The sequence below is a fragment of the Diceros bicornis genome, unplaced genomic scaffold, assembly GCF_020826845.1.
Source record: "Diceros bicornis minor isolate mBicDic1 unplaced genomic scaffold, mDicBic1.mat.cur scaffold_67_ctg1, whole genome shotgun sequence".
Lineage (NCBI taxonomy): Eukaryota > Metazoa > Chordata > Mammalia > Perissodactyla > Rhinocerotidae > Diceros > Diceros bicornis.
Genome location: NW_026691553.1, coordinates 1624600 through 1651617, shown reverse-complemented (window position 1 = coordinate 1651617; position 27018 = coordinate 1624600). Strand labels below are relative to the sequence as shown.

At 65.2% G+C, this 27018-nt stretch overlaps 2 protein-coding genes across 6 annotated transcripts; one reads left to right on the top strand and one right to left on the bottom strand.

Moving 5' to 3' along the window:
* Positions 1 to 904: 904 nt before the first annotated feature.
* On the bottom strand, positions 905 to 20208 carry SPPL2B (signal peptide peptidase like 2B). Of its 5 annotated transcripts, none has more exons than XM_058537611.1 (15): positions 20144 to 20208; positions 13459 to 13578; positions 12361 to 12543; positions 11600 to 11689; positions 10604 to 10743; positions 9783 to 9925; positions 9540 to 9636; positions 8515 to 8631; positions 6691 to 6772; positions 5907 to 5981; positions 5767 to 5829; positions 5578 to 5677; positions 5060 to 5137; positions 3199 to 3359; positions 905 to 1870 (listed from the first exon to the last, which is right to left on the bottom strand). In XM_058537611.1, the coding sequence occupies exons 1-15, from the start codon at positions 20201 to 20203 to the stop codon at positions 1625 to 1627; spliced, it is 1755 nt and encodes a 584-aa protein (XP_058393594.1). In that variant the 5' UTR covers positions 20204 to 20208; the 3' UTR covers positions 905 to 1624. The 5 variants fall into 5 exon arrangements, with proteins under 5 accessions (XP_058393594.1, XP_058393595.1, XP_058393596.1 ...); XM_058537612.1 differs by having other exon boundaries at positions 9783 to 9922; XM_058537613.1 differs by having other exon boundaries at positions 1808 to 1870; positions 3132 to 3359.
* A 151-nt stretch (positions 20209 to 20359) lies between these two features.
* Positions 20360 to 25955, top strand: LSM7 (LSM7 homolog, U6 small nuclear RNA and mRNA degradation associated). Its single transcript, XM_058537656.1, has 4 exons — positions 20360 to 20367; positions 20460 to 20550; positions 24034 to 24105; positions 25692 to 25955. The coding sequence occupies exons 1-4, from the start codon at positions 20362 to 20364 to the stop codon at positions 25832 to 25834; spliced, it is 312 nt and encodes a 103-aa protein (XP_058393639.1). The 5' UTR covers positions 20360 to 20361; the 3' UTR covers positions 25835 to 25955.
* Positions 25956 to 27018: the final 1063 nt, after the last annotated feature.

Here is a 27018-nt window from a genome sequence, read left to right as displayed (position 1 = left end):
GCAGAAGGGGTCCACCTGGACCCTCCGCCCAGGCCGCCCCGCCTGTGGCTGCGTCCCGGGTCCCGGCCTGAGTCCAGGAGCTCCTGGGAGGGGGGGGGCCGGCTGCCCCCTCCCAGGTCACCTGATCTTTTTAGGAAACACACGGAAACCAGTGGAAGACGTCTTCTTGTTTTGGGAACAAACGTTTCTCCCTCGAGAAGCGTGGCTGACAGAGGCTGGGTGCGACTCTGCCTGGCGCTGGTATTTTCCGGAATGGACCATAGTTGGACCCGGTGCCTCCTGTCCACGACAGGTCAGCGGGAGGCGCACGGGGTGGGCCGGCGGAGACAGAGCTGGGACCGGAGGGTCTGTGCCTTCCCTTCCCGTCGGTGGAAGCCTCTCTCTGACCGTGAGCCTGGGGGCCGCGTGGACGGGGCGGGCAGGGCCCTGGCGGTCAGCGGCCCCTGGGCACCAGGCTCCGTGGCCAGGCCGTGGCGTTGGGGCTGCTGGACCGCGGCCAGCTCTACCGTGGCATCTCTGTCGTGAGGTTCAGAGAACCCTCGGTGAGGTAGAAGACAAAATGCCAGTTCCGGAATCTTCTCCCACACGCAGAAGCTCCTCCGCGGTCGAGATAACAAGTGCGCTCGCCTCGCCTGTGTCGTGGCTGGAGGCCGGGCGAGTGGCGCGCCCGGACGGGGCGGGGTGTGGAGAACGTGCAGATGCCCGTGATGGGGGTGGGGGCCCCGAGGCCCTCGGAGCAGAAAGGCAAGATGGAGCCAACGTGAAAGACAGAGCCGACCGTCGAGGGCTGCGGGGTGCAGCTCCACACGGACCCTGAGGGCCCGTCTGCCTGGCCTGGCGCCCACCCCAGGCCCCAAGAAGGGCAGTCAGGAGACTCGCACCCCAAGAGGCGACACTACCGGAATTTCAAAACGTCGTGGCCGTTTATTAGAACGTGGAGGAGGTTGGTGCGGGGCTGATGGAGGACGGGGTGGGCGCGGCCCACAGGGAGCAGGTGCCCGCTGACGGCCTCGTCTGCAGCCCTCAGTGGCGGCCCCTCCTCACGGGCCCCCTACCAACCAGACGGGGGTCTGGACCCCACGCCAGCCTGAGTCCAAACCTCGGGGGGCCGGGCTCTCAGTCTCTGGACCGGCCGGCCTGCAGAAAGGGGCTCTGCGGGGCACGTCCCGGGGGAAGGGGCAGCCAGCCTGTCCTCTCCTGCCCCGAGGGCCGGCCGCGGAGGAAGGCGGCAGCACGGGAAGCACCAGGTGCGGGCGGATCTGCAGCCATCGGGCAGAGGGGACGGCCCCAGGCCCTTCCTGAGGTACCAGCAGACGGAATCCGAGAGGAAGACCGCGGGCCAAGCACTCACCCAGTGTGGCCTCGGCCGGCCGGAGGGCCTTGCAGCAGCCACGCGAGCTCGGAGCAGGACTGGAGGGGCCGGGGCGCAGCGGGCTGGAGGGCGGGGAGGGGCGAGGGAGAAGGGGGAGGAGCCGGGGCAGTAGCCATGGGGCCCCCGCCCCGACGTAAGCATCGGCCAGACCAGAGCACCAAGTCGGGGGCAGGGTGGGTGGTCCAGTCTCGGGGGAGCCCCCTCGGTGTGGTGGGGATGGCAGCAAGGGGGCCGAGTCCGTGCCGCCCTCTCCTAGGCCGAGGCGCCCGTCAGGCCCGCGGGGTCGGGGGTGCGGCCGGTCGGGCTCACGGGCTCCTGGGCGGGCGTGCCGAGCCCCGTCTCCTGGGGTGTGGAAGGTTCTGGGGGCTGCTCTCCGGACACGGGGGACCTGACCGGTTCTTCACCTGGAGACTGCTGGGAGACGGTGGCGTCGGAGTCTTTCGGAGGCTGCGGGCCATCAGCGGAGGCCGGCGCCCATGGAGGCTGAGGTAGGTCCTTCTGCAAGAGAAGAGAGGCCCACGGTGAGGGGCAGGACGAGGCCGGAGGAGAGCCCTGGCGGGGCCCGCGGGGGAGGGGAGGTAAGATGAGCCACTGTCCCCAAAGGGTTAGGCTCCAGGCCCAGCAGGAGGCACCTTCCCCCAGGACCCAGCACCACCGGCCGCACACGGGGCCACAGGAGGGAGGCCTGAGGCAGAAACCCCGACTCTGACATCTCTGCTCATCTCACCCCTCTCCTGAACCTTCTAGAACTAACCCACCCACTCTCTGGCAAAGCCAACGCCCATCAGGACTGAGACCCTTTGAGGACGGTGGGCAGCGACCCCAGGAGGGCTTCCCTGAGGCTCTGGGAGAGGGACAGGTTCGGCGGTCGGTGAGGGCCCAAGGCCAACCAGCTGGGTGGTTAACTGGGCGAGACCCGAAACCCGGCTTTGCCCCAGCGTTTCCACACCAGGACAGATGGCACGAGTGTCTATACACCCACAAGAACAGGACACAGTAACACCACGTTGCAGGGGCCTGGCAGAGCGGGGGCGTCACACGTGGGGAAGCCCTGTCCACGCGGACAGATTACATGGACACCAGAGGGGCTTTGAGTCCCCGTTCCTGGCGGGACAGGCTCCTGAGCGCCCGTGTCCACGGGGACTTGCGAGCAGGGCGCCCCTTCTGCAAACGTGGGAGGGCAGCGGTGTCCCCCGGAGCCAGGGAGACGCGCGCTCGCCCCTTGACTTCGAACGCCGCACGTTGTGTTAAGAGGGGCCTCCACCCCGCTCCTCTGTTTCAGACAACAGCAGCGAGCCCCACGCGGCCGGAGCCCCCCCAGGGGCCTGCACAGGACAGCGCACCACGGCTCTTCCGCGTGGACTCGCGGGGCTGCCTTGCGCCCCAGTTAGTGCCCCGGCCTGTCGCCCGCTCCAGTGGCCGGGTCCAGCCTGAGCTGCGACAGCTCTCACCCGGCCAGAGGGGCTTGGTGGTCTCCCACGCCCGGTGCCACGTTCTCAATGGCAGAAGCCGGTGTCCCACTGAATGGGGTGTCACTATACCAGGAGACGGGCACCCTAGGAAGAGGGGGTTCAAGCACCACCCTCAAGTCACGTCCAGCGTGACAGCCACAAGCTCGTCCCCTCCGCGGGGACAGCTCAGAGCCACCAGAGCCACACTAACATGACACTCAGATCAAAACCTTCCGGGAACAGGGAGACACCGACCACGGGACATGGGTCGTGGGGTTTAGTTGTAAAACTAGGAGCTTTTACTCAACTTTAATTCTAGTTAGGGCTTATTAGGTTATTATTTCTCGCAGACAGTCATAGCAAACCGGTATTCACCGCAAAGCCGCTGCCCGTCCAGAACATGCCCAGCTCCCGGCGCCAAAGGGCCAGGGCGCAGCTGGCGATCAGCGTGCAGGGCACCAGGTAGAGCAGGGCGGGCTGGCCGCGCTGCATCAGGGCCAGGGCCATGAATGTCACCAGGAGGCCAATGCCGTAGGCTGCAGGGACAGAGACGGATGGCACGTTACCATGGCCCGGGGGTCCAAGGCCCCCCACCCACCTCTTGCAGGGATGCCAGAAGCGGGGACAGAAATGACAGAGGGCCCGGGGACCAGAGAGGCAGAGAGAGCGCCACAAATACAGCACACAGGGGCCAGCCAACGGGAGCTGGATGCTTCCAGAAGTGCACAGATCCTTCTGGCATCTTCCAGGACACGCGCTCCCACCAGTCCCGAGGGGGCAGGCAGGAGTGCGAGGCAGGAGTCAGCGAGAAGACAGGAGGGGGCGAGGGTACCGCGAGCCTGGGAGAGGACGGGGCCGGGGACCACGGGGCTTTCTGATCAGCAGCTGGCAACTGCACGAAGGGTCTGGAATCACAGAAGAGGCTGAGGAAGCTGTAAATATGCCCAGGTATCTGGCTTTTATAAACCTTCAATTACAAAACAATTTAGAATGGCAGCAACATACATACAGAATCAGGAAACCCAGTTGGATAACTGAACTGTGATCGCATAAAAGACTGTTTCTGTTCTTAGGAAACACTCGGGAGGCCCGGGGGCGAGGGCGCACGGCGTCTGCCTCTGCTCACGGCTCACAAGGAAACATGTACTGTTTACACGTGAGCGTGAACACACAAACATACAGAGAGAGCGGGAACCCACAGAGCAATGTGCCGAGACGCTGAAGCCAGTAAACCGGGGAGCAGGAGCAGAGGAGCTGATCCTGCAGCTGCCAATCTGTGATCGCTTCAAGATGAGAAGTTACGAGAAAGTCAGCCTCTCCTCCCCGGCGTCTACTTGTCCCTGCTGCCTCGTCTGACCTGACCCCCACGTCCCAGGACACGGTGGGGGGAGTTCCTGCTTGTCATGTGGACCACCCACGTCTCCCACACAAGTGATTCAGTGGAAGCAAACTGTGGAGGATAAAGGTGCTCGTCCCCCGTGAAGATCTAGGGGTCTGGGTGACAGGACCCTCAGAACGACCAGAGAAAACCCTCGGCCGCTGTCTCTTCGAGGACAGTCACGAGGACTGTCAACCCGGAGGGAAGGTGCAGGGATGCTGACCGGGACGGGCGAGGGGAGAACAAGGGGCGAGCCTGCAGCTGCAGGAACTGGGCGGGAAGAGGGGGACAGTGACAAGCTGGGACCATGCCCAGAAGGCTGCCTGTGTCCCGTGTCACAGTGGCATTCACGGGGGCCCCCCTCCACTGGTGTTGGGGCTGTGGGACCGGTGCACTCTGCACCCCCATGACGGGGGGCGGGGGGAGGGAGAGCCCCCGCCCACCCAGCTCTCTGCAGAGGGGGCACGTGGATTTGAGTGTGTGAGTGCGTGTGTGAGTGCGTGTATGAGTGTGGGTGCAAGTGTGTGCGTGAGTGTGCGAGCCCGCTTCTCTTCCTTAAGAGCTCACGGGGTGGGGACAATCAAACGGGCTTGGAAAGTATTAAAAACAATACTTCGGGGCTCAACAGAAAATGAGAAAATGGTCCCGTTGTGTAAGTGGCTTTGGCGACAAAAGAAACAAACGGGAGACGAGGGAAAACACAAAAAAGACAAAAAGCAGACAAAACAAAAGAAAAAGCACAACACGAACCACGGATGAGAGAGAAGGACTGCGATGTGAGCACAGGCGGCGCCCCCAGCCCAGTCCACTGCACCCCCCAGCACAGCCTCGGGAGCGGGCGGGCGAGCCGGGACTCACCAATGGTGCAGACCACGAAGTAGACCCTGGAGGACTGCACCTGGATGTCAAAGCGGTGACAGTAGGCCACGAGCAGCCCTGGGGGAGAGAGGACGAGGGCCAGAGCCCCGCTGGGGACCAGCCTCCGGTGGGGAGGGACGGCGCTGGGCACTACCCCGCCCTGCGGCTCTCACTGCTCCACGGATGGGCCGCCGGCGCCCAGACTCACGGCGGGCAACCCGGGGCCGCGGATGAGCACATGCCCCAAGGCTCAGAGGCCGCGGGGCAGGGTGGAGAGGGCCGGGTGTGGGGGCAGTGCAGCTGGCAAGGCCACACCCCGCCCCTGGGCAGCGCGACCACTCAGGCAGGGCTGCCCCCCGGAGCCCACGAGGGGCCGGTCATGCCCGGACACCGCCCCGCCGTCCCATCCCCACCCGCTGGCTCCCTCCCCACCCACTGCCCCTCCGGCCCGACACTGCCAAGGACACCTGGCCGCCCACGGGGCCAGGGGCACCCACCCGCCATGCCCAGCCAAGTACCTGGGACCAGGATGTCCCCGAAGCCCAGGAGAGAGAAGGGCCGGTCGCACAGCGCCAGCGGCGAGGCGTTCAGCCGGGGCACCTTCAGGACCATGGGGAGCTGCGGAGAGCGAGGCGGCGGCGTCTGCAGGACCCGCTCGGCCCCCCACGCTCCTCGGGGCCGCGCCCTGGCCATCAGCCGCCACGTACCTTCTCGTGGGTGGCCGAGTCCGAGGGCCCGGTGGCCACTTCAACCATGATGCTGTTCCCGCTCTACGGGGGGGGGCTGTGTCAGAGCGGGGGCAGGGGCGGGGCGGGGGCGCGGGGCGGGGGCGCGGGCGGGCACGCACCTTGGTCAGGAAGGGCGTGATGAACACAAAGAAGACGTCGTAGACGAAGAGCACGAGCAGCAGCAGCGTGCAGGCCTGCGGGCGGGCGTCCTGAGAGGGCCGCACCCCCTCTTCCCCTGCCCGGCCCCCTCCCTGCTCCCCTGACCCCCCGCCAGGCTCGGACCACCCCTGTGGGGACAGAGCCTTTAGGAGAAAGTGAGCCAAACCAGTCCCATCCCCCAGGGCAACCGAGCCAGAAACTGCCCTGGAGCCACGGTGGCCGCAGCCGAGGGTCAGGGCCCAAGCAGAGGTCAGACTGCCTAGGTTTCGGAGAAGTGACCGGTTGGCTGTGGCGTTGGGGGGCGGGGGGTGACGAGCCTCTCACACTCGCCCATGCGTCTAAGTTACTTCCGCCGGGGACCTGTGACCCAGAACCTTGACCGCGTGCTCAGGCCCGAGCCATGTGCGTCCGCCCCCTCAGCTCCACCTGGTCTTCCTCCCTCTGTCCCCTCCTCCAGCCGGAACTCAACCCCAGCCCCCAGCTGTCACCAGAGACACCGCCCTGCAGCGCCCGCCTGGCCAGAACTCCGGTCCCCGGCGTGGCCGCCACACCAGGAGGCAATTCTGCAGCTGACCCCTAAGCCCCATCCCCAGGGAGGTGGCCGGAGGAACCGGCTTGCAAAGACCAGGCCACCCTCAGAGGGCCAGGCTGACACAGAAAGGGCCCTCGGGACACAGGCTGCCACCCTCGTCCCCACGTCTGCAGACCGAGCGCCCTCAGCCAGCACCACCCCGGGGCCCTCACCTTGAACGTGGGGAGGCGGATGGTTTTCAACGTATAGAGGCAGAAAGCAATGCCCAGTGCGTCCTGAAGGATCCAGGCCCACCTGGAAGGCAGAGCAGGTCACCCGCGGGCAGGGGCTCCGCCAAGAGCCACAACCCACCGCATCCCCCTCTCCTTGGCCGCCTCAGCCAACAAGCAGTCAGAGCCGACCTGCACCTAGCCCGACCCCGCCATGCTGCGGAGACGTGGGTGCGGTTCCAAGACCTGTGGGCGGGGCCCTCGCTGCGTCGGGACGGGGGGGGGGGGGGGGGGGCAGCAGTGGCCAGCAGGAGCAGGAGCCAAACCCACCCTGTCCACCCACCCCAACACTGCGAGGCCAGAGAGAAGCGGACACACCAGGGTCCCCGGCCCTCCACAGGGGTGGTTTTCACACCCAGGTCACAGAACGGGCAGGGCCCAGGGCACGGGGGCGGATTGTGCATCTGCTAGACTCAAATCTGTTTTCAGAAATACTTCTTAAATGACAGAAAAATGAAACTCGCGCCCAGCCAGGTTCCACCAGAATCTCTCAGCCCGTGGGACATCGGGGCTCGGGCCGGCCTGGGGCAGGCCCCGAGGATGCGCGTCCGGAGTCCCCCAGGATGGTCCCACGGGAACACAAGGCAGGAAGGAGCGTGGGCGGAGACCGCCTCACTCTCAGACGTCCACACTGACCCCACACCATCAGGTGCCACCAGCGGGGGTCCACATTTCTGAATTCGCAAGTTAAATTCGTGCTGAAGACGTTCCGCGTTGAGGATCTAAGAAACAGCTGGCTCGACAGAGGGGCCGGCGGCCCTGTGCGCCCCTCCTGCCCTTGGCGTTGGGGGTCGTGTGGTCACAGCCCCCGCTGCCCCCGCCCTGGGCTCTGTCCTCGGTTCCTGCCGCCCCCTGCAGCCTGAACGGGGCTCTGCCAGCCGGGTTACACATCCGACACTTCACCCAACCCGGGACGAACCATCTCCCGGCCAGGGCGGTCGGGAAGAACAAAGAGAAGGCTCTCAGGCAGCCGGGTGGGCGCCCCGCCGTCGGCTGCCCGCGCCCAGATGCAGCGGGAACCACGGCCTGTTCTAATTTTGTAAGACAGGGCAAGCCTGCTGGCTTGGATTTAACTGCGAGACTTCGTCTTCTCTTTGTGTACAAAGGACTCAAAATATTTTCACGTTCTCCTTCTGCCAGTTAAATCTGTTGTGGCTCCAAATGTGGCGCAGCCAAGAGCGTTTAACCGCCTCGGGAAAGGTGGTTAGCAGATGGTGTCAGCAAAGCAGGTGGCAGCGGGGCGGGGACGGGCCCGCTCTGTCCTCACTCTGTCCTTGGCCCAGCCCGGCTCCAGGCTGGGCCGCGGGGACGCCAGTGCTCAGAGCAGCAGGGCCTGCCTCCGCACGCTGTCCAGGCAGGGAGCCGCAGAGCATACCCCGCGGCCGGAGGGCAGGCGCCACGATGGGAGCAGAGGGGGCCAGCGGTGCCAGGGCCCCCCACCCGGGGCCCCGTGGAGGCCGTCCTGGAGGACACACTTGGGGCACCCGGGCCGGGAGGGTTTGCGGTATCTCAGATCCAGATTCCAATCGAGACTCGCGTGGCATCCGGACAGACCAGGGCAGCCCCGCTCGGCAGCGCGTCAGCTGAGCCCGGGCAGCAGCTGGACGCCGCGCGGCCACCGCTTCCAGGGAACTGAAGAGGCTTTTCATACCCGAGGAGCTGGACCAGCTCCAGCTGCCCCCGAACGGCCCCAGGGAGGTCATGCTCCAGCTGGGAGCATCTGGGGACAGCCCGCCCGCCTGCCGGGGCCTCCCAGGCCGCACTCACTGGTCCTCGTTCCGGAAGACTCCCCACACCACGCTGACGGCCAGGCAGAAGAGCGCCAGGAGCAGCATGCGCACCTGGGGGCGCTTGTGGAAGTATGGCAGGCTGTTGTCCGGGACCCTGGGGGCGGGCGGCCATCAGCACAGCACCCTCGCCACCCCGACCTCTGACCCCCACAGCCCCCTGGCTCCCCACGTCCCGACTCCTACGGACCCACCCCTCCAGGGCCCCTCTGTCCTCCAGGGCTCTGCTCTGGGAGGGCCCCCAGCATCCTGCCCCCCGGCCCTACCCTTCCTCCGCCACACAGCGTCTGTCAGACTCACTGGTCCCTCACCTCTTCCTGTGCTTCTAGAAAGAGGCCCCTCAAGGCAGAGCAGAGCCGGGTGGGGACAGGCACTCAGGGGTGTGCGGACAGTCGCCCAGCCAGCCCTGCCCACGGGAGCCCCCGGGAGCCGTCAGCCTGGCGCAGTGTCCCCTCCTCGCCCTCTCACCCTCGGATGGCCACCCTACAAGTTCTCAACCCTGGGAGCCGAGCTCTCTGAACACCCGTCTGACCTCGCCCAAACCCTGCAGCAGTCGTCCACTCATCCCGTAAGAACCAGAACGGGCCCCCGGCAGCAGGGAACCTTCTGGGCCTGGACCGCCAGCGCATCCAGCCACGTGGCCCTGCCCTGGCGGGGTGCCCTGAGCAGGCCTGACCCACTGCCACCACCCAGTGCCCACTGCAGCCCCTGCGTCCCCACTGGGCCCGACCCGGAACATGACGTGCAGAGGGAGGCCTGAGAACCACCCCCGCTGCGCCCCTCCATCCTGCTCCCGAGGCCCTGGGCCCCAGGCCAGTAATGAGTGAACGCCTGTTGTATGCCCGCACTGTGCCAGATTGGCTGGGGACCCGGGAGATTTGGGGGGTGCTCGGCGTCACGGAAGCAGAGCCTGGAGCCTCAGGGCCGGGACACAGGAGACAGAAGCAGACGAGCGAGCAGAGCTGTAGGCAGGGGCCGGGCGGAGGCCACCCCGGGGGGGCTCACCTGCACCGGCAGAAGGGCAGCCTCTGGACCAGCGGCGCCAGGCAGCTGTAGAGGCCCGTGGAGGACGCCAGGCAGAAGATCCCGATGATGACGTAGACTGCGGGGCGGGCGGGCGGTGAGGGGGGGCTCGGCGCGGTCACTCCCCAGCAGGGTGACGCGCGCCCAGTCCAGGAAAGGGACAGCCCCAGCCCCTCCCAGGGCTGGCGCGGCGGTCCCCGTGCCCCCGGCGGCCAGCGGACGCACCGAGCTTGTCGTAGAAGTAGTAGAGCAGCACCAGCATGGAGCAGCACAGGACCACGAAGACGCAGATCATCACGGGCGTCACGTCCACCGCCTCGTCCTCCTGCTTCTCGGGCCCGTCGTCGCGCTTGTGTTTCATGTACCTTCTGGGGGACACAGCAGGTCCTGGGATGCCCAGCCGGCCGCACGTCTCCCGGGGCCATGGAGAGGGGGAGGACGGGCAGGGACGGCCTGACACAGGGGTCAGCACCGGCTGAGGGGCCGCCGGCCGGGACGTGCCACCCACCGCTCGCTCCATCGGCCGGCCCGCCCTCTCCACACCCACCGCGTGTCCCTGCTGTCCCGACGGGAGAGCCAGGCCCTGCCCCCAGGACCCCACGGACCACGCCAGGAGCTCGAGGTCCTCACGGTGACGGCTCCCTGGGGCAGCCTCCAGGCCCCCTGAGGCTCAGCCACAATGGCAGCCTTTGACGGAAGGCTGTGGGATGCCCTCGACCCCCGCCGAGACCACCCCCCGGCCCCGGACGCTGCGCTGACCACATCGTGCGCTTCACTGGGCTGCGGAGTGAGGTCTCCCGTGTACGGCCCCTCCCTGGGCAGGCCTGGGGCTGGACCCCCAGCGCCAGAACAGAATCTCAGGGAGCAGGACCCTCAGAGCCTTTGGACAGGTCTCGTGAGTGTTCACAGCAGCTGTATTCTAGAATGTTCTCAGGTGTGTGGACGCCCCTCTTCTGGGCAGTCCTGTGACTTTCACATCTTCACATCCCAGTGCAAGGCCACCCGTCTGCCACGCACGCACGCACACACACAGCCGGGACACTCACTTCTTCACGTCCCGGCTCCCGGCCCAGTAGCCCCCGAGGGCGACGGTGCCGACCGCCATGATGAAGATGATGACCATGTTGTAGTCCAGCATGGGCTCATTGGGGGCGTACAGCGCCGCCCGCACCGCTCGGCCGAAACTCTGCCTCGGAGAATGCACCAGAGCTCAGGGCTGGGGCCGCCGCCCCGTTCCCTGCCGCCCAGAGAGACAAGGCCGGCCCACGTGGAGCTGGGGCGGGGAGACCCTGTCCTGGAGGGCCGGCCCACCCACCCTCACCCGCCACGCCTGACCCCACAGACGTGGGCTCTGACAGAATGAACTTTGCACGAGGGCAGGCGGAGGGACCCATGAGGGTGGGGGGACATAGGCCGTGAGGCCACATGTGTGTGTGCGTGCGTGCGTGCCTGTGTGTCAACGAGGGTGGACATTGCCTGGGAAGCGACCAGGAGGCCGACGTGGTTCCCTCGGGGAGAGGCACGAAGCCTGCGGTTAGGATGGGAACATTTACTGTGAACTGCCGGAAGCTTCCACAGACTGAATATTCCCGTTTTACTTGTGTCACGAGGCTCACATGCTCCAGACCCAATTCCCCAAATGAAAGGTGGACACAGGCCTCTGGTCAGACACGGCCAGCTATGTGTCTGCGTGGGGGGCCGGGCCAGGCGTGTGAGCGGCCGGGAGGGGAGTGAGGAGCACGAGAGATGCTCAGAGTCTCTGCGTGTGGGCAGGCCCGGCCGGCTAGCCTGGAGGAGTGTCTGGCTGCCGCAGGCCAGAGGGCGCCCGGGCCGGGGCCGCTCTACCTGGCAGCTCGGAGCCCTGCGGGCCGCGATCTCCACTGCTGATGTCCAGCAGGGCTGCGGGCCCTCCTTCACGTGCCCTGGCTCCTGCTGGGCACGAACCACCCACCGGCCAGCCCGGGAGGGGCAGCCTCGCCCACGGGCCCCGCCCACCATCCACCAGTAGGGCGCCACAGCCCGGAAGGGGCGGGAGACCCTACCTTGAAAATGTCCAGCATGTCTCTGTGGCTGAGCAGTGCCACGGGAATGCCGATCTCGTCGTACTGCGTCTTGTTGCCCGCTGGGGGCACCTGGGGGCCGAGGGGAGGGAGACCGATGGCTCACCAAGGGCCCCCCAGGACGGGGCCGGCCGCCAACCCCTCCTGACAGCGAGGCCTGCAGAGCCAGCTCTCCGAGGGCACAGAACAGTCCCACGTGTGTGTGTTGGGGGGGTCATGGGGCGCCAAGTGGCGGGGAGGGGGACACGCCGGGAGGGCAGGCCTCAGGCTCGGCCCACCCGCTGGGGGAGGAAAAGCTCTCCCTTCACATTCACACCTTGGGGTCAAGTCCATCAGGTGCCCGTCCACGCTGGGAGGCCAGCGAGAGGCTGGCACACGGGCCCACATCACCTGCTCCTCAGAAGGCCCCCCCACAGCTTGCTGGGGACTTGTCAGGGGGCGGGGTGCAATCTCCCTGAACCCCATGACTCCTCTAGGACAGGGCCCCCTCCAAGACCACGGTCCAAGGGCCCAGGTCCACAGCCGCGGTCAGCAAACCAAACTCCTCATCTCCCTCACCGCGGCCGCCCACGCCCCCCGGCGATCCCCGCAGCCCACTGCGCTCTCGGCCCAGGCTCCCCCCCACGTGGTGAGAAGTCAGAGCAACTCCCACCGCCTCCCACCTCGAACCCCCGCCCCGGGGCCTGCTGCCTGGCCGGGCGGCCGCCACCCAGTGCAGGGGAGGGGTGCCAGGGCGGCCGTACCAGCGTCTCCTTGCTGACAACGAGCAGCCCGCGCGCCCCGCTGCCCTGGGCCAGCCTCACTTTCTCGTAGAAGGTGCAGTTGCCCCGCGCCACCAGCGGGATCTGGTTGCTGAAGCCTCTGGCCGGGAGGTCGGCTGGGGAGCAGAGCACGGAGCTCGTCCAGTCCCGCAGCTGCAGGAGAGACTGAGGGAGGCAGCATTGACACAAGCTGTGCTGGAGAAGTCAGCACGGACGACGTCCTCACGGGACCGAGTGGACAGGGAACCCTGTCCCCGGAGCTGACCCTCCACTACCCAGTTCCTGCAGTGAGCCTCATCCGGGCCACCCTGCCCTCTACTCCCCACCAGGCTCGGCCCCACGCACCTCGACAGGGCAGGGGTGGGGTGGGTGGGGCCTGCACACACACACACGTGCACACCCATGCTTGTGCATATACACACCCACGCACACTCACACACACCCCGAGCACGAGGCGGACGGGAGGGACAGGGGGCAGCGTGCGCTCAGAGGAGTTCCTGGGAAACCCTCGCTCGTCTCCAGGGCCCGCCGCCCGAGTCCACTGCAAACAGAACTCGAGGGGTAGGCGGGGGTGCTGGTCCCTGCAGGGAGAATCGTCCACCCCCCACCCAAGCGGGGGCTAACGCTCTGGGAGGAGTGAGGCCAGGCCACGGAGCAGCACCTGAAGGGAGAGGTGGCGGAGGGCCTGTCACGCCCTCAGCTGTCACCCCCTCAGGGCCCCTCTGCCAGCCAGCCCAGTCTGGCGTGTGGGGCCTGGCTGGTGTCCTGCCAGGGCCTGTCCCCCGACAGCACTCTGGACATTTTCCATTTACGACCATGGAACCCGAGGCCCAAGGTCGTGGGCTTCTCCGGGGACACCCCAGACCCCAGCGGCTCCAGCAGCCTCTCGAGGGCGACCCGGTCCCACCTCGGTTTCCCAGCCGAGGTCCTTCCTCCATCCTGCAGCCGGCTCTGCAAGATGAGCCTACCGGGGGCCCTCCAGAGACCCGAGAAGGAGCGGAGGGATGGCGGCCAGATGGACGACCGCAAGCCGGGAGGGGGCCGCCGGAGCCCAAGGGAAGGGCCCCAGCGGGTACTCACCGCCTTGCTGAGGTCGTGTGGCAGGTGGGCCCACTGCGGGTTGTAGAGGACGCAGTAGTCCTTGCCCTGGGAACCCCCGGCCTCGGAGACCACGTGCACCATGCCGTACTCACAGGCCGCCTGCGGGAGAGGGCAGCGGTCAGAGAGCTCAGAGCCGGGCCGCACAGCCCGGCAGGAACGGGGCCAAACCAAACAAGGACACCTCTCCAAGGAGCACCTCTGTCCCCAACTGGGGACGGTGTCCTCCCTCCCACAGGGCGGACGGGGTACGAGCGTACACGTCTTACGGTGGAGAGGGTGACGGAGGATGGCGAGGATGCGGACCAGCCTCCCCACGGAGACCCCCCACGGCTGACGGCGGCCGAGTCCGGTCCCCTCCCGTCCCCGTGGCCCTTGTGGCAGGGAAGGCACCACCTCGTGGGGCCCTCCCAGGATCAACAGGATGGGGAGAACGGAAGCACCACGGCTCTGTCGCAAGGCCGGGAGGGAATGCGGTGAGCCAGCAGCTCTGTCCCCAGGCCCCGGGCGGTGGCTCGCAGCTGGGACCCCAGGACAAGGCGGGAGGCCTGGAGAAGCTTCCGGCGCCCCAGCAGTTCCCGCATCACCCTTACCCCACAGGCTCCTGGGAAAACTGCCTATCGGCCACTGACAGGTGACACCAGCTGGCTCCGGGCAAATCTCAGGACCTTGGGCCAGCGCCTCACTTTCCAGGGGGACATCAGAGCCCAGCTCACGTGACCAGCCCTTGCCGGGACACAGGTCAGTGGGACTTCCCAGCTCAGCATCCCTAACCTCCCCCGCTCGGCGCTGCAGCAGGAAGCGGATGGTCAGAGGGCCCGGGCAGCTCTGGGGAGGCTGGGAGCTGCCCCTCTGCTCCAGGTGGGCAGACTCGGCGACAGAGAGGAGCTGCCCCTCCGCCCCACACCACCCCAAGCACGATCCCGAGCACGACGAGCCTGGCTCCCCACCCAGCACCAGCTGCCCGGCCCACCATTGCCGGGAGGAGGAGCAGGAGCTGCTGGCCGGCTGCAAGTTCCTCCTTCCAAGCCCCGCCGGGCCGCAGGCTGCTCACGCCGGCTGCAAGGAGAGGAGCGTTGCCCAGCGAGCTTGGAGGCGCAGCAGGGACGAGGGCGGCTGGCCCACCGCGGAGGACAGGGCGGGCCGGGGCATAGCAGCCGTCGGGGCCCTTCTCCGAATCTGAACTCACAGTGAGGCAGGACCGTGTCCCAGAGACACTGACGCCTCCCTCAAGGGCCGGGGGCGGCCGGGGGGCGGCCGGGGGCCTGGGATGGAGGGGCTCACTCTCCTCTTTTCCGTGTAACCCCAGAGCAGCTTTATCCACGTGAAAGAACACCGTTTCACACAAAAACACCCCACCACCTGCTCGCGGTGGGCCCTACACAGACCACGGCACCCCCCCCCCCCCCGAGCGGCTGCCTGGCCGAATTGAGCGCAGGCCACCCTCTCCCCCTTCCTCCCACACACCCGGCTCCGCCCGGGACCCGCAGAGCCCCCACAAGGACAACTCTCTCTCTGGAGGACGCCGTCACCAGCGGGCCTCACAGCGTCGAGGCCCCAGGCAGGCTCGCCCTAACTCTGGGGAGCTCCCGGGGCCTGCAGGGCCTGCCAAGGAGGGGGTTCCCAGGACAGAAGCCTGTGCTAGGAGCTGGGGGCCAGCGTACCCAGCCAGGTCACACTCACGGGCCCTGGGGCCCCCGCCCCTGGGCTCCTTGGAGCTCCTGGGGCCCGTCTGCACCCTACTCGCACTCTGCACGCTGCGGGCTCCCGGGCACGTGCTCCCCGTGGGCTGTGAACACCTCGAGACAGAGACGCAGCACACGCTCCTTGGTCTCCCCCAAGAATGTGCCACGGAGACAAACAGGTGGCAACAGCCTCCTGTCTGACAACAGACGTGTGACGAGAACAGACGCCAGCCGGCACCGCGGGACCCGCACCATGCCATGGGGGGCCGGGGTGGGGGGCTCTGACTTGGCCGAGGGTCCTGGTGGACCGGGGCCCCCGACACCAGGCCTGGGGCACAGACTGGCCCTCAGCGGAAGCAGTGAGGCCCCGGCCCACTCCGGAGCTTCTCCTTGGAGGCCCCGGGCATCTGGTGGCAGTGGCGTGGAGAGAAGCCCAGGGCACCCCGACCCCACAGCCCCAAGGCTGACAGGAGGCACCGGCTGCAGGTCCCCGACCACCACTGCTCCAGCCGGCACGTCACTCTGGCGCTCAGCTTGTCACCCTGAGTGAGGTGCCCACGCTGCTGGGTGTGTTCGGTGAAGCAGTGCTGACAGAGCCCTGAGCTCCAAAGAAGCGGGGTGCACGGGGCCACTGTCCCCAGCACTCACGGGAGGGACACGCGGGGGGCTGCCTGAGGCCAACCAGGGGTCTCAGTGTTCTTCCTCCACCTGCCCTGGCACCGGGCCCCGCCAACCTCCACACACCTCACGCCTCACCTTGTTCCCTCAACCTGAGACAGAATTAGGAGACCCCTCTTCCAGGTTCTCCCCACCAGAGTGCCCCCCAAGGGTGCCCCTCAGCCTGGCCCCAACTACCACATCCGGCTGTATGCCCCTTCCTTCTGATGGGTCACCCTACGCTCAGAGCCCCCTGGCACCTCCTCGCCCGGGGCCACTGTGGAGAGTGTATGGTCCCTCAACCCCCAGGCTTCGTCCGGCCCCCCTTCTGTGTTTGTAAATAAAGTTTTACTGGAACACGGCCACCCCGTGAGAGAGAGCTGATGGCTGCTCTCAGTACAAACGCAGAGCTGAGCAGTGGCAACAGAGCCGATACGGCCTGCAAAGCCGAAAACATTCACCGTCTGGTTCTTTACAGAAAATGTCTGCTGACCCCTGTTCTATGGGATCCAGGGTGTTGGGGAAAGGTGTCATTTGCATAAAATGAGAATTGACAGAAACTGTTTCTCTTGAAAAACGTCATTTAAAAGCACAAAAGAATACTACATGGGTTTTCCTCCCCACAATCTGCACAACTGGCTTTCCGTTCAGAAATACATCTGTGCTCACATCAAACGCCAGGGAGGGCACGGTTTCGCTTTGAATACGGCTTCCTCGCCAGCTGAGTTAAAGGAACTGGGAGTTCTTCAAAAGGACCCCGCGCTACGAGTACCCTGCATTCTAGCACGGCCCGTCCCAATTTGGAGAACCAGAAATAGTTTGGACTGCCGAGGACAGGCCACCTGACACATCTCAATCACCAAGCAGGTTCAGGGATGTCTAGGAAAACTATGCGCAGGAGGAGCGACCATGAGAGCACCCACGTCAGGGGGCTCTAAGAGAGGCTAGTGACCACAGGCGGGGAGAAGCTTTCCTTCTAAGACCTGTGAGTTCCAGGAGGAGGGGAATAAGGACCCAGGATGCTTGGAAAAGGAGGTGCAGGTGGAGGAAAGTGACGGGGAGACGAGGCAGGTGGAGGGGGCTGGGGCAGCTGTTAGGGGCAGGGGGAACAGGTGGAGGGGCGGGGACAGGTGCAGGAGCTGGGGGGACAGGGGGAGAGGAGGGGACAGGTGGAGGGGCAGGGATAGGTGCAGGACGTGGTGAGACAGGTGCAGGAGGTGGGGGGACAGATGCAGGAGTTGGGGGGACAGGTCGAGAGGCGGGGACAGGTACAGGAGGTGGGGGGACAGGTGCAGGAGGTGGGGGGACAGGTGCAGGAGGTGGGGGGACAGGTGGAGAGGCGGGGACAGGTGCATGAGCTGGGGGGACAGGTGCAGGAGGTGGGGGAACAGGCGGAGAGGTGGGGACAGGTGCAGGAGGTGGGGGGACAGGCGGAGAGGTGGGGACAGGTGCAGGAGGTGGGGGGACAGGTGCAGGAGGTGGGGGAACAGGTGCAGGAGGTGGAGGGACAGGTGGAGAGGCGGGGACAGATGCAGGAGGTGGGGGGACAGGTGCAGGAGGTGGGGGGACAGGTGCAGGGGTGGGGACAGGTGCAGGAGCTGGGGGAACAGGTGCAGGAGGTGGGGGGACAGGTGGAGGGGTGGGGACAGGTGCAGGAAGTGGGGGGACAGGTGCAGGAGGTGGGGGGACAGGTGCAGGAGGTGGGGGGGACAGGTGCAGGAGGTGGGGGGACAGGTGGAGGGGTGGGGACAGGTGCAGGAGCTGGGGGGACAGGTGCAGGAGGTGGGGGGACAGGTGGAGGGGTGGGGACAGGTGCAGGAGGTGGGGGGACAGGTGCAGGAGGTGGGGGGACAGGTGGAGGGGCAGGGGGCAGGTGGAGGGGCAGGGGCAGGTGGAGGGGCGGGGGCAGGCGCAGGACGGCAGGGGAAACAGGTGCAGGAGGTGAGGAAGGTAGAGGAGGGGCAGGGAGGGCACTAACATCAGTTCCAACCTGCTGAGTAACAGCCTCCACTCGGGCCTCTCTGTGCGTCCTGTAACAACTGGGGAAGGTGGCTATACTTGGGGAGGTCAGACCCTTGGCCAGGGTCACAAAACGGTAGCAAATGAGTTGAGGGCTGTCAGCAAGCAGCCTCCTCCCAGTGGAGACCTAGTCTTATTCTTGGGCACCACGAAGAGCCACACCCAGCCACCAAGGGCGCCGTCCTGTCTCAGGGAGTGCAGACCAGGGTTCTGTTCCAGGAAGCTGCTCCCCTCACTCTCTCCTGCAGGCTCCTTGGCTCCCCACGTGCAAGGTAAAGTTCAAAATCCTCAGCCTGCTTGCCATAAAGTCCAAGCACGTCAGTATCGTGAGCCTCCCACCACCTGGCTCTGACCTGCGCAGCCCAGGGAGGCCACCTGCTCGCCCCCCTTTACCCTCTGCCTGGAGCCACTCCCAGTGCTGCCCCCTCCCCCGCCCTCCAGCTGGGCGGGGACCTCAGCCTCCCTTCATGTGCACCTGAAGGGCCTCCTTCGGGGTGACATCCTTCTGAGGTATAAGCACTGTACCACCCTATACACCAGTGCAGCGGAATCCTCATCGTCCCCAAATAAATCATCAGCCCTCACACCTCTGGCCCTGCTACACCCTCCCTCTTTCTTCGCATCTGGGCAAACTCCTACTCATCCTTCAGAACACTCCTTTGCTGCCACTGCTTCTGAGAAGCCTTCCCAGACAAATCTGCTCGCTCCTTTCACGCTATTCTCATGACCCTTCATCCACCTCTTGTTTTTCCCTCAATCAAAATGCCTGGGGCTGGCCTGGTGGCTTAGCGGTTAAGTGCGCGTGCTCCACTACTGGCAGCCCGGGTTCGGATCCCGGGTGCGCACCGACGCACAGCTTCTCCGGCCATGCTGAGGCCACGTCCCACATACAGCAGCTAGAAGGATGTGCAACTATGACACACAACTATCTACTGGGGCTTTGGGGAAGGAAGAAAGGATGAGGATTGTCAATAGATGTTAGCTCAGAGCCGGTCTTCCTCAGCAAAAAGAGGAAGATTAGCATGGATGTTAGCTCAGGGCTGATTTTCCTCACAAAAAAATAAAATAAAACAAATGTCTGGAGAGCTCAAAGTCTCTGCCCTAGAATTGTCCAGATTGGCGAGGAAGATGAGTGAACAGAGTTAGGGGAAGGCCAGGGGCCAGTGAAGCGGCTGGGGAGAGGTGTCCCAGAGAGCTCCTAGGCGGGAGGGACAGGGAAGCTGAGACCAGAAGGAAGCCAGGGGCATTCCAGGAAAACAGATAAGACCAGAGAGCAGACCGCCTTCAATAAACTAGAGCCGGAAAGGGAGGGAAGCTTCCCGAGCAGCCAGATCACAGAGGCCTCCCAAATGCACTGGGAAGCCACTGGAAGGCTCTGGTCTGCACGCAACAAGAGCCGACACACTTTGAAACAGATGATTCCTGCTGTGTCGAGAATGGACCGGGGACGTGGGGGACAACAGTGGCCACAGGGAGAACAGTGGCCACAGGGAGAACACCGGCCACCAGGAGCTATAGCAGAGAGGTGGCACTGAGCTGGAGGAAACGGGTCAAGGTTAATGGCCTCGTTTGTAGGGCGGCTGGACACCATTCTCTGAGCTCCGGCACCCAAAGGAGAGGGAAATAAAAGATGCGCTTATGACAAGGTGCATCGGCCTCTCGTGGTCAGTCACCCCCTGGCCCCGCAGACCCCTAACGCCAAGTAACAAAGTGGCAGCACGCTGCACGTTCATCACCCCATGCATCGTCTCGCGGAGTCCACGCTGCACTCCTGCGGACAAGCGACGGATGCCCAACGCGGGGGACTCCCCCACCCAAGGTCACGGAGCAAAAAACGGGGCGGCGATTCGACCCCACTCCAGGGCTGGGCTCCCCAACACTGCCAGGCACCGGGCGCCGGGCTGGGCAGCTTACCACAACCCTGGGGGATAGAGCTAGCATCGCGGGGGGAGGGAAACTGAGGCTCGGAGAGGCGCCGCCACCTGCTGAGCCCACAGAGCCAGTCGGGGGCGTCCCCGGCGGCGGTTGGAGACCCCGAGGGGGCCCGGCAGGGCCCGGGGGAGGGAGAAGGGTCCCCCAACTTCAGCCCCGGCGGGAGCGAGTGACGGTGCGGCAGGGAGGAGATCCCGAGGCGGGGAAGGGGGACGGGCCCGCAAGGTCACGGCCGGGCTGCGGGGGGCGCGGGGGGCGCGGAACCCCGAGGCTGGACCCCCAGGCCGGGCCGGGCGAGGCCCCGCGCGGGGCCGGGGGCCAAGGGGCCGGGGCGCTGCCGCCGGCGGGACCGGGAGTGCCGGCGCAGCCCTCACCTGGGCCGCGAGGAGGAGGAAGGCCACCTCGAGCCGCGCCAGCGCCGCCGCCGCCGCCATGTCGGCCGGTCCCCGCCGCAGGCGTCGGCAGATGTTTCCCAGCAACGCCCCGGCGCGCTGCGCCGCGCCTGCGCCGTGCGTGCGCCGCGCCTGCGCGCGGGGGCGGGTGTCAAAGGGCGCGGCCGCGGCGCCTGCGCAGAGCGGCGCGGCGCGGCAAGATGGCGGTGAGCGCGCGGCGCGGCCGGCGGGGCCGGCGCGGCGGGAGGCGCGGGGCCGGGTCGCGCTCTCCGCCTCACGCGCTCTGCTTCCCCCGCAGGACAAAGAGAAGAAAAAGAAAGAGAGCATCTTGGACCTGTCCAAGTACATCGACAAGACGATCCGGGTGAAGTTCCAGGGGGGCCGCGAAGGTGAGCCCCCGCCGCCCGCGCCCCTAGCGATTTAGGATAAGTAAGGAGCAGCGATCCTCGTAGCTGATGCCGGGCTCCGCTTAGGTGCTTTGCTCGGGTAACTCGTGCAGGCCTCCTAATAGGTCTCATAATAGGCGGGCCGGGAGGTAGGAACTTTTGAATCCATTCTGCAGTTGGGGAAACTGAGGCACGGAAAAGGGACCGGACTTAACTCAGAGCCACAGTGGTGCAGCCGGGGCTGGGATCCACGGCTTTGCCTCCCCTGCGGGCCTGTCTGTCCAGCTCCCGCCCCCGCGGCTGCCCCAGCTCCTCGCCGAGCCCCCCACCCCAGGGTTCCCCAGACTCGGCGCTTCGGACAGCCGGGACGGGTCATTCTCTGTGGGGCTGTCCTGGGCACTGCGGGGGGTTGAGCAGCATCCTCGGCCCCCACCTACTCGATGCCAGGAGCATCTCTCAGTTTTGACAACCAAAATGTCCCCAGACATCACCCAGTGTCCCCGGGGGGGGGCAACATGGCCCCAGTTGAGAACCACGGCCCACGCCGCTGCCAGAGAGACCTGTTAACAGACAAATCGGATCGCCTTGTTCCCCGTGGTCCCAGGGTAAGGGACCGACTTCTTGTCTCTCTGGGAGCTCTGACTGCCACAGGGCAGTGAAGGGACACGTTTTCTCTGTGCCTGGAGTGCTGTTACCAGGTCACCTCATCACCAGCTTAACCGCAGAGTTGTTTCTCTGCTGTCAGCTCGAGACACTTGCTCCAGGAAGCCTTGCCTGACCCTCCACCCCAAGTCAGGCCCCTGTGTTAGAAGCCCCTGGTAGCGCCTATCACCATTTGCAGCTTGATGCCGGTTGACACGATGCTTAGCTCTGCGTCACCCCCTGGTGAGGAGAGGGCAGGAACAGGGTGGAGTGCTGCCTCTTGGTGGGGCAGCCGCTCTGCAGCCTGGCCCTCCGGGTTCGAGCTCCAGACGGCTCGAGTTAGAGCCCCAGGTCTTCCGGTCACTGGCTGTAGGTCTTGGGGTGAGTTGCTACCCTCTCTGAGGGTCAGTTTCCTCATTTGTCAAACAGGCTGTTAACACCGCCTACCTTGGCGAGTGGCAGTGGGGATGAAAGGGTTAAAGACACACGCCATGTATAGCATCCGGTCAACATTTCATTTATTCAGCTGCCACTCTGACCGTAGGTTTCATTTCACGAGACAGTCATCCAGACCCCTCTCCCTGAGGTGTGGACAGCTGGATGGTGTCAGAGTGGTTAGAACACAGTGCCTGCGGGTCTGGGTACTGGCGGAACTGAGACTCTGAATTTGAACGGGTATTTGCTCCATCCCCACGTGCTGGCCCTGGGACTTGTGGGCTGTTGCTTTGCAGGGTGCTTGTGTTAGTTTTCTACGTTGGGGAGTAAATGACCACCAATTTGTTGTCTTGTGGTGTCAGTGGGTCGGGAGTCTGGGTGCCTCGGGCTCAAGGACCCCTATGAGACTGTGATAAAGGAGCGTCTCTTGGGGTCCGTCCTCTCAGGCTCGGGGGCCTCCTCCAAGTCCACTGGTGTTGGCAGAATTCAGTTCCTTGCGGTTGTGGGACTGGGGCCCCATTTTCTGGCTAGTCTGGCCAGGGACGCTCTCGTCTCCCCGAGGCTGCCTGCTGCCCTCCGCACGACTCTGTCCACAGCTCGCAGTTTGCTCCTTCAAGGCCAGAAGGAAAATCTCTCATTTTTCAGAAAATGCTCATTTTTTTTTTCCTTTTTTTTTTTTTTGTGAGGAAGATCAGCCCTGAGCTAACATCCATGCTAATCCTCCTCTTTTTGCTGAGGAAGACCGGCTCTGAGCTAACATCTATTGACAGTCCTCCTCCTTTTTTTCCCCAAAGCCCCAGCAGATAGTTGTATGTCATAGCTGCACATCCTTCTAGTTGCTGTATGTGGGACGCGGCCTCAGCATGGCCGGAGAAGCGGTGCGTCGGTGCGCGCCCGGGATCCGAACCTGGGCTGCCGGTAGCGGAGCGCACGCACTTAACCGCTAAGCTGCGGGGCCGGCCCGAAAGTGCCCATTCTTTTAATGGCTCACCTGATCAGGTCAGGCCCAGCCAGTGTAGTCTTCCTTTACGTTAGTTAACTGAAAGTTGACTGACTTGGGGACCTTAATTACATCTGTAGAGCCCTTTGTCTTTGTCATAACCTAATCACGGAGCGACACCCCATCAGGTTCACAGGTCCCATCCCGCATTCAAGGGGAGGGGGTTATGTAGGCGTGTTCCCCGGGGCGGGGGAATGTCGGCTCCGCCTTAGAATCCTGCCTGCGCAGTGCTTGTGTTCCGCTGAGGGGGCGGACCCGCAGGTGCGGGCTCACTGCCAGGCCCCTTGCCCAGGGCCGGATGCATCATTGCATTTGACGCTGTCTGGAGCCACGTCCCATCGGTGCCATCACCGTCTTCATTCCGCAGGAGGGACGAGCAGGGAGACAGGAGGACACAGGGCTGGGGGCTCAGACCCAGCCAGGCAGATGGATGTCCACACCAGCGGCCGGCAGACTCTTTCTGTCAGAGGCCAGACAGGGACCATCCCCAGCTTTGCGGGCCAGCGGGTCTCTGTCGCAGCGGCTCAGCTCTGCCACTGCCGCGTGAGAGCCGCCACGGACAGTGCTTAACAGAAGAGCGCGCTTGCGTGCCAGTCAGCTCTTCACAAAACCAGGCGGCAGGCTGGATTCGGCCGACGGCAGAAGTTCGCAGACCTGCTCTCCACCCCTGGGGGTGCTGCTGTCACGCCCGGCCCGGCCTCGGTGTGGGCGGTACAGCGGGGACCCACGTGTGGGATCCCTGGGTGAGACCCGGGGAAGGAGGCCCAAGAGACGAGACAGGTTAGAACGGAGGGGGTTCCTCAGGTCCGTCCACATGGTAGCGTGTCAGCACCTCACTTCTTTTCACAGCCGAGTAATAACAGTCCGTTGTGTGTGTGTTCTGCTGCCTGTCTTTGTATGGTTCATGAGCTGACAGCAGTTTTTACAATTTTTAAATAAGTGAAAAACAATCAGAAAAAGACTATTGCCTGATCTGTGGAAATCACGTGAAATTGCGCGTTTCTGTGTCCACGAGTTAAGTTTTATTGGTGCACGGCCGTGCCCGAGTGTTTAGTGTCTCCAGCTCCTTTCCCCTAGGAAGGCGGAGGGGGTGGTTGCTGTGGGGCCTGTGCGGCCGCACAGTGGAACATTCCCCGCCTGGCCCTCTGCAGAAAGCTCTCACCGACCGTGATCTGTTGAGGACGGTTAGGAGTCGGCTGTCACTGCTCCCCTTCTGGGGGCTGTTCCCTCGCTTTCCCCTTGTCCCCCATCTCTCCGTCCCTGGAGAGGCTGCGCCCACATCTGCATCTTCCTGGGGGGTGAGCCCCTTGCAGGAGGGGGCGCCCCATCTCTCCAAGCACGCCTGCCCCGAGCACGACCGCTGACCTGACGCCCTTCTGTCTCTCTTCTCTTCTGGTGATTCCTACCAGCCAGTGGAATCCTGAAAGGGTTCGACCCGCTCCTCAACCTCGTGCTGGACGGCACCATCGAGTACATGAGAGGTGAGTGTGCCGGCAGGGCTCAAAGCGTCCTCGCTGGGCCTTCTTCCTGTTCCCAACCCACGACCCCGCCGTCCGAGGGACGCATGTCGGGCCTCGTGGCCTGGACGGCTCACGGGCGTGTGTCATCTCCACCATCCCAGCGTCCCGTCCAGGCTCATGCCTCCGTCATCTTGGGGACTTAAAAGACATAGACGAGTTCTACCAATCCGCTCGTCATGCTCCTGCCGCACTGCTGGGTGCTGAGAGCCCGCCCGGCGTGCTCGGAAGGGTGCTGACCCCCCTGTGAGCCAGCGGCCTGCTCTGCTGCTCCTTTTGGCTCCCTCGTCCCCTGCTGTCCCCGGTGTTACCACCTGCTGCTGACAAAGGGCCCCTTCCCCTCATTGCTGCCCCCTGGGTCCCCAGATCCTCTGCACCAGCCCACGGTGTCAGGCCAGCCCCGGCTCGTCAGCCGTCAGGCTCTCCGGCTCAGCCTGACCGGGGCATTAAGGGGACGCCAGGACCTGGGAGGAGGGAGGGAGAATCTTGCCTTTTGGGGGACCGCCAGTGTCATTGAGACGGGAGTGACTCTAGTAGAAGGTTCATGCAGCCACACAGGAGTGTCACGGGGCCACTGGGGAAAGGCCCTCTTGGTGGGAGAAGCACGGCCTCGGCCGCATCAGCCATCGGTGAGGCTTCTCACTTTATCATTTTCTCTCTTCCCACCTGGGTCCACCCAGAGTCCCAGCGTGGCCCCCCCGAGCTGGGATCCCGGCCCAGCCTCCTGGGGCGGATGATTGTCATCGTCTGTGAAAGGACAGGGCCACCAAGTGGGGCCGTGGGGAAAGCCTGTAGCTGGAGCGGGGCAGAGCCCAGGTAGGGCCCTGGGCTGTGGCTGCCGTTCTTTCCACAGAGCTGCTCCTGTCAGGGTGGGCCCGCTGGGCTGAGGAGGCCATCCACCCAGCCCCCACAGCACAGCCCTGGGGTGGCAGCCCTGGGCCTTCCGCACGTTCCAGGGAGGCGGGGGTGGGCCAGGACAGCTGTTCCACCCGCAGGTCTGAGGTGGGACTGCGGCTGCGACCGGGTCTCTGATGCCGCTGGGCCCCCTCGTGTTCCCCACGTCATGCGGTAACGATACGGGGACTTGAAGTTTCTGTGACCCCAGCAGAGCACTCCTCGGGCTGCTGTCACTTCCGGGGTCCCTCTCCCCCCACCATTAATAGCCCAGTGATGGGTGAACGGTGGCCCCACAGGGCTCCCACAGTTTTCCAGAAGCTGGGGCCCCAGATTGATTTTTATTCCAGCTGCTCGTCTGATGATGTGTCCCAGGGCCTCCGCTGGCTCGGGTGCCGGGGCCCCCAGTTAGCTCGGAGACCCGGCGTCCCCCGCCGTCCCCTACTGTCCCCTGGGCTGTGTTCCCGTTGCAGAAGGAGGGCAGGCGGGGACGGCTGTTCCAGAGTCCTCCGGGCCTCACGGTCCGTGGGTCGTCCCGGGGACAAGGCTGCGTGTCGGGTGATCTGGGTCCCTCGTGCCCCCTCCCCAGGCAGGGTCTCGGGCGTCCTCCTCAGGCCCCCAGCCCGCGCCGCCTCACCCCACCTTCTCCCCTGCAGACCCCGACGACCAGTACAAGCTCACGGAGGACACGCGCCAGCTGGGCCTGGTGGTGTGCAGGGGCACGTCAGTGGTGCTGATCTGCCCGCAGGACGGCATGGAGGCCATCCCCAACCCCTTCATCCAGCAGCAGGAGGCCTAGCGGGCGCGCGGGCGCTGCCGCGGACTCAAAGCTGCCCCTCGCGTGGCGTGCCGCCCGCAAGAATGGAACTTTCCTTTTTGTATAGGTTATTTTTCTTTTCTTAATAAAATTGCAAATCTCAGGTGTCCGGGAGCCCTGGATCTTGCTTTCGGCCCAGGGCGGTTTGTCGAGCCGGGGGCCGGGGGCTTCAGAGATGCCCAGGGTGTGCGGCGTCCAGACCGGAGGCTCTGCGGAGCCCCTGGGCGGCCAGAGCAAGTGCAGCCCCCAGGCCAGTCTGTGGTTCCGGGCGGTGGACGGGCCGCACGCCTTCTCAGCGAGCAGGTCGCGGTGGCATCGTCTCTGCGTCTGCATTGTCCCTTCAGTGCCTCTCTGCACTGGCCACATGGCCCCCAAACCCGCGCCTCCTGGGGCGTGTCCCGCTTACAGTCGTGTCGGTGCAGAGAACAAAAGAGACGCGGCCTGGATCTCAGCCAGCCCTGCGGCCCCTCCGAGTCGGCGCCCATCTTCCCCTGACCTTAGTCCAGCCCCCGGCCCAGCGAGGGCCTCCCCCTGCTCCTCTGGGCCCAGGACCCCCACTCGGTCCTCTTCGTGAGCACCCCTTGATGCCCCGTCCTCAGAGAGCAGGGCTTTCCCTGGCCGGTCTCCCAAACTCAGCATCCTTGTTAGGACTCCGCCCCCATGGGACTGTCGCTGCCCACAGCAGGCCACGTCTGTCTCATCTGTCACTCGGGGGCTGGGAGTGAGTGTGTCGTCCTGGTGGGAACCCCTCCCCTTACAGCTGGGCACACAGGCAACTTGGGGTCGGGGCTGCGCGGGAAGCCAGCAGCTGACAGAGCTGCATGTCCAGCTGGATGGGCTCGCGAGCTACGTATCTGTCGTCGCCACCACGTAAACTGACACCGGCTGGCTCCCGGGCCTGTCTCGGGGATCTGGGCTCTGCTGCTGCTATCAGTTATGGGGCTGCAGAGCAAACCCCTGCGCCAGCTCCTCGTCCCCCCGCCCCTGCCTTTGCCATCTGGCCCGGCCCTGCCTCCACCGGCTCCCTTATCGAGGCCTCATCTCGGAGCCAGAGCCTCGAGCAGCTGGGCGGTGGGGGGCTGGGCTGCGCGGCCTCAGGGGAGGCTGTGACCTAGAATCAGCGCACCCGCCGTGCCACCATCCAGCCCCCGTGCCTCGCTGTTGGG

Excerpts from the sequence above, each read along its gene's own strand:
- SPPL2B (XM_058537611.1), bottom strand. The coding sequence starts at position 20,203 with ATGGCGGCGGCGGCGGCGCTGGCGCGGCTCGAGGTGGCCTTCCTCCTC. Across the intron at positions 9,637-9,782 it reads CTACTTCTACGACAAGCTCG|TCTACGTCATCATCGGGATC; the intron begins GTGCGTCCGCTG and ends CCCGCCCCGCAG. Across the intron at positions 5,138-5,577 it reads CGGGGACATCCTGGTCCCAG|GGCTGCTCGTGGCCTACTGT; the intron begins GTACTTGGCTGG and ends TCTCTCCCCCAG.
- LSM7 (XM_058537656.1), top strand. Across the intron at positions 20,551-24,033 it reads GTTCCAGGGGGGCCGCGAAG|CCAGTGGAATCCTGAAAGGG; the intron begins GTGAGCCCCCGC and ends GATTCCTACCAG. Across the intron at positions 24,106-25,691 it reads CACCATCGAGTACATGAGAG|ACCCCGACGACCAGTACAAG; the intron begins GTGAGTGTGCCG and ends TCTCCCCTGCAG.